Below are 5966 nucleotides of genomic sequence, written 5' to 3'. Positions count from 1 at the left end.
ACACATTGTTTCCAGGATCCATGCCGCTTAGGTGGTACTTGAGACGTGTCACTCCACCACTTTTCATTGTCAACCGACAATATTTGTCATATGCTACCATTTTTGTTGCTAGGAATTTGTTCTCCATGCTCCCATGCAGGATCACGTCTACTTCCCCCACTAGCCATTGAATTCCTTATAAAGACCTCCTGCATATGTATTAAGTTAGAACTCACAAGTCTAAACATAGTAGATAACTAGATAGAAGTGCATTAGTAATTAATTAGAATAATAAACTAAATTACAAAAACATTTAATAATATAGACTAACCACTTACTAAAACATCGGAGCATGAAATCAATGCATGAACTAAATGAGGAAGAAGCAGGAGAAAGAACTCAATGAAGAGTGTAGTGAAATATAGAAGAAGGAAATAGCTGACGAGAAAGATTAAAAAGTTGGCTGTTATATAGGAAATATCTTTGAAAGGTGGTTGCAAATTAGTTGCGGTAGAAGAAAGAATATATACAATAAAGATGTAAAGATAGTCAAAGACGAATGAGTAGTAGAGTTGGCTAAGGTGCTAAGTCTTGTATTTTCATCATCAAGGTTCGAGACCTGGAGAGAGCAACTTTTGTCATTTCCATCCAAATTCAACCAACCCACGTTGGTGACCTTTGGAACTTTGCAGATACAAGCCAAGTGGGGCTGTGGGGGACAAAGAGTCAGACAAACTGACAATTGGAGCATCTAAAGAGAAAAGGCAGCTTCTGCATGGGGACCGACAGAGATTCAGAAGGATCACTGACCGATAGAGACAAAGCCACGTGAAGAAGGTGCGCATTTGTTGGGCCGACAGATAAAGAAAAGCCACGTGATCTGAGATTTCTGTGAAATTTCCAAAATATCGCGATATTTCGGCATTTTTCGACGAGAATGAAGGGGGAAGTGAAAGATATATCGCGATCATTAAAAAACGAAAATATCGGCGATATTTCGCCGATATTATCGATTTTTTAGACCTTGAGTAAAACAATGCAACAAAATCTCATGTTGTCTCGAAGCTCAGTTCTTTGTCATCAAACAGTAGGCGAAGTTCGCTCTCGCCACATCATAGAGCAATCGACTCGGCCTTGTTAAAGTCAACGACGAATCGAGCCTTCTTCGATGGTTCCACGTTAGCTTTTGCTCTAGTCAGTATTCGATTGGTGAGTCAGAAATATCAATAGAATTTCTCGTTCAAGTCAACGATGAAGCAAAACTCCATGTTGTCTCAACCACATCGTCGACGAGATTTCATTGCTGACGAGGATCGTCGTCAACCAATTCCATCATAGACAAGGGTAGTCGTTGACGAAATTTGGTTCTTCGTTGTCGAAGAGTAGGCGAAGTTCACTCTCGCCATGCCATACGGAAATCAACTGATTCAACTTTGCCTTGTTGAAGTTAACGAGAGATCGTGCATTCTCAATGGTTATAGGTCAGCTCTCATTCCAATCAGCATCGAATTGGTGAGTCAAAATTATCAACAGAATTTCTTGTCACCAACACCTTCCATGTCCATCAGTACGTATTTTAATTTATTCACCGGCGGGTTGGTACTCAAACCGGTTAAAACAGTCCCAACACACTGCAATTTGTCGTTATACTATACCATGTGGCCATGCCGGACCCCCTGTCCGGGGTCCCATGAAGGGAGGAACCGGTAAGTACAGCTCTCATACAAAAATATATAAAGCAAATATCTATCGATCGGCATCACCATGCAGTTTTTATAGTATTTTAGCCTATAATTATGTTAGTTGTAGCATTGTTTAACAAAGACCTCCATTATCAAACCAAGTATAGTCCACTATCAAGTCTATGTGTTTTTTTTTTTGATACGACTATCAAGTCTATGTTTACTTTTCTTATGACTGACACTGATCCATTCCCATTATCCTTATCCAAGTCATTCCAATCATAGATGCCATGAAATTCACACTGCAACTTCATGGCCAACAACCCACCCACACAATGAGAAATTGCACATGAAAATGCAAGAAGAAAAAGTAAAAAAGAAGAAAGAAATGAAAAGTTGTTAAGGCCATCCATTCTCTTCCCTCAATGATTATAAATAAAGCTTCCCAAAGATGCTGCAACGCCAAGTACAATTATATTAGTGCTCACTAAGAGGTGACCAGTAAGGGGAGCAAGGATATCTCTCTAGCTAGGTCATAACAGAAAGAGAGATAGAAAACTCAAGGTGAGAGAACATGGCATCCCCTCCTACCTCCTTAGTGTTCAATGTGCAAAGACGGCAGCCGGAGCTGGTTTCACCGGCTAAGCCAACACCGCGAGAGCTCAAACATCTCTCTGATATCGATGACCAAGAAGGTCTTCGGTTTCAGATTCCTGTCATACAGTTTTACCGCTATGATCCCTCTATGAAAGGAAAGGACTGCGTGAAAGTGATTCGGGAGGCGATATCACAAGCTCTAGTGTTTTACTATCCTTTTGCCGGTAGGCTTAGAGAGGGGCCTGGCCGGAAGCTTATGGTGGACTGTACCGGCGAGGGTATTCTCTTCATTGAGGCCGATGCTGATGTTACGCTCCGCCAATTTGGTGATGCTCTTCAACCTCCATTTCCTTGCTTGGAGGAGCTTCTCTATAATGTTCCTGGATCCGATGGGGTCCTTAATTCCCCACTCTTGCTGATTCAGGTTAACTCTTAACCATCCATCATACACTTCTTCATACTCGCACGTACCCTTTAGTTTCACTACGTACTCCATGTTTAAGGATGATTGTTAAACATGCAGTTAATTAACTTGCAATTTTCTTGTGTTTAAATTTCAAGTTTTTTCTGCTATATATCAACTAATCTGTACTGGTAGCCTATATTTTACTGTCAATATATAAACGGACTTTTCTAATATATATGTGTATAGCATATATGGCTCTTTGCAAGACACGAAGCAGGATAAGGACAAAACCGAATAACATGCTTTGTACCACCAAATAAAATGCAAGGCAACCTAACTGTAACATGACTGCATGACTATGCAGGTCAATGATTCCAAGAGTTTGTTGTGTTGTCTTTTGTTTTGATAAGAAAGAAATTATAAAGATTTCACGAGTTTAGCAGCATAAAGATCAGTGTGTACCTATATTATTATTGTACGTTCAATAATATTATCCCTGTTTGGTAATGAACTTGACAGGTGACTCGACTCAAGTGCGGTGGTTTCATCTTTGCCTTGCGTCTCAACCACACCATGAGCGACGCAGCCGGGCTCGTGCAGTTCATGACCGCCGTGGGAGAGGCAGCGCGTGGCGCGCGTGTCCCCTCTATCTTACCAGTGTGGGCTAGGGAGGCGTTCAACGCACGTAATCCACCACGCGTGACATGCACCCATCACGAGTACGATGATGTCCCAGATACACATGGCACTCTCATCCCGCTCGATGACATGGCTCACCGTTCGTTTTTCTTTCGGCCAACTGAGATATCCGCCATCCGTAGATTCCTCCCGGACCACCTCCGCAAGTGTTCTACATTTGAGATCCTCACGGCGGCTCTCTGGCGGTGCCGTACAATAGCCCTTGAGCCAAAAGACCCAGAACAGGAGGTTCGTGTGCTTTGCATTGTGAATGCACGTTCCAAAATAGTGAATCCTCCATTACCAACTGGCTTTTATGGCAATGCATTTGCATTTCCTGTGGCACTCACAACTGCTGCCAAGCTTTGCAAGAACCCGCTCGGCTTTGCATTGGAGTTGGTAAAGTCCGCGAAAGCCGATGTGACCGAGGAGTACATGCAGTCGCTGGCAGATCTCATGGTCATCAGAGGCAGGCCACACTTCACTGTGGTCGGTACGTACCTTGTCTCAGATGTGACTCGTGCCGGGTTCGGAGACGTGGACTTTGGCTGGGGAAAGGCAGCTTATGGTGGTCCAGCCAAAGGTGGTGTTGGGGCCATACCTGGGGTGGCAAGCTTTTACATACCTTTCCGGGACAATAATGGTGAGGATGGTATTGTGGTGCCGGTTTGTTTACCAGCTCCGGCAATGGAAAGGTTTGTGAAAGAACTTGATGGTATGTTGAAAGAGAAACCGATTGACCTGCCTGCTCAGACTTCCACTACCTTTATCAAATGTGCTCTGTGATAGTCTTCTTTATAATTTGTTTTCCCCTGAGTGCTTCCTCCATCATGCTTTGGGCGACCACATTTAGCAATAAGCGAAAAAGATTTGTAATACTAGATGATGAAGGTTGTGAAATTCTAATCTATATTGGGTATCTATGTGTATTGGTTTGCTGTGATATATTAGTTTCGGGAATATCTTTTTTAATCAATGGGAACCACCTCTTCTTCTCCTCCCCCATTGCTTTGAATGTTTCGCATTTAGCTGCATCTAATGTTTAAGGGGAATGATTCGCATTTTTCTTTTTTAAAGACCGGTTTCCTCTGCTAGAGAAATTGGGAGGGAAGAAAAAATCTCATCTTCAAAAGCATTCCAAAGCAATCCAATCAACTCAGGGGTCAGCTACTTCAGCCCATTCAAGTGTTATTTAGCAACTCCATGCCGGTTTGCTAAGGGCAACTCCATCCGTGGTTCTATAACCCAGTCTTGGTCCTATATTAGCACTTCTTCATCTCCAACAGGAAGAAAAGGGTGGTTCTGGTCTTGGAAATATAAGACTAAGTCCTATTCTCAGTCCTAAATTTGAGACAATTCCAAGACTAAGACTCGGGACCACACAAAATTGTGATGGGCCAGTGTTGCCCCAGACGTGACGCGCTCAGATCGAAGGGGGAAGAAAACGTGTTTTGTCCTATTCGGTGATGAAGAGAACGCGCTTCTTTTTGACTGGGAGAAGAAAATGCTGCAAACTGGGCCCCGCCAGAAGAGCATGTGGGCAAGTTGTCCCCTAGTTGCTGTTGGGGTCTTCCAAAATGAATGGGCTAGATTTCGTCTTGGTCTTCCAAATGAATGGGCAGATTTGACGAGACCATCGGTGGTCATTCAATGGCAATAAAACCAATTAAGGTCTTGATTCAATTTAATTAAAAGATCATGGCCTCCATCATAATAATTTCATTTTTAAATCAAAATAGATTTTTAAAAAAAATACCACTAAGTCAGAAAAGTACGTGTATATACATATTTAAAACTTATATTTATTATAAGAATAATTTAAAATTAGTGATAAAAATAAAATATGTAGTTTTATTTATTTAATAAGGTAAACATATTTTTAATATAATAATCATGGTAAACTTATTTTAAAGTGAATATAGAATCTCATATAAGACTCATTGTTGGAGATGAAAAAATGGGTCTTATATGAATAGTGCAATAAGAGGTCTTAAAATGGTTATAGGACCCAATTATATGACTTATGGTTGGAGTTGCCCTAAACTGAACTTTGATGGACCAGTTTTCCACAACAACGCTTCTGAACTTTGATGCCCTAAACTGAACTTACGAAGGCTAGCCCATCGTCAGGCCCGCTCACCTGCGGGAGAGTTTTTACGGGATAGAAAGGGACGGCCCATCCATGACCGTTAGATCTAATTGAAGTTGATCTTAGGGCTGAAAAGAAGCTTCACCCTAATTGTGAGTTCACACTAGATAACCACCCATCTTTCTATCCTTTTTCTCCTTTCTGTCTCTCGTTGAGAAACCCAGGCGATGTAGAGCAGTTCCAAACTTCCAATTAAACATGATGAAAACCCAAAGAATCAGACCACAGTTTGCACAGGTTAAAATAGAAAATCAATCATCTTTGGTTCTTAAATTGGAAAAGAATGGTTCTGGGATTTCATTCAACCAGAAATCTTGAATATGGAATTTTGTACACCCTTGAATCAAAACCAAATTGGAAAAGAATGGTTCTGGTGCATCGATGCCAGCAACGCCACCCTCCGCCTCATAGCACGCCCTTGGTCGCCAAGTCTGATATCTCCACCGACAACCAGCCTCCTACCTCTTCCGTTACG

At 41.8% G+C, this 5966-nt stretch overlaps 1 protein-coding gene across 1 annotated transcript; it reads left to right on the top strand.

Moving 5' to 3' along the window:
• Positions 1-2125: 2125 nt before the first annotated feature.
• LOC101297794 (benzyl alcohol O-benzoyltransferase-like) lies at positions 2126-4340 on the top strand. The gene is made up of 2 exons (XM_004290399.1): positions 2126-2682; positions 3184-4340. The coding sequence occupies exons 1-2, from the start codon at positions 2236-2238 to the stop codon at positions 4126-4128; spliced, it is 1392 nt and encodes a 463-aa protein (XP_004290447.1). The 5' UTR covers positions 2126-2235; the 3' UTR covers positions 4129-4340.
• Positions 4341-5966: the final 1626 nt, after the last annotated feature.

This window comes from Fragaria vesca, linkage group LG2 (genome assembly GCF_000184155.1).
Source record: "Fragaria vesca subsp. vesca linkage group LG2, FraVesHawaii_1.0, whole genome shotgun sequence".
Classification (NCBI taxonomy): Eukaryota; Viridiplantae; Streptophyta; class Magnoliopsida; order Rosales; family Rosaceae; genus Fragaria; species Fragaria vesca.
This window is presented reverse-complemented; position numbering and strand designations above follow the sequence as displayed.

What these genes read in the sequence shown, in the direction of transcription:
- LOC101297794 (XM_004290399.1), top strand. Translation starts at nt 2,236, where the DNA reads ATGGCATCCCCTCCTACCTCCTTAGTGTTCAATGTGCAAAGACGGCAG. An exon ending in CCCCACTCTTGCTGATTCAG is followed by an intron (nt 2,683 to 3,183) that starts GTTAACTCTTAA and finishes TGAACTTGACAG; the next exon opens with GTGACTCGACTCAAGTGCGG.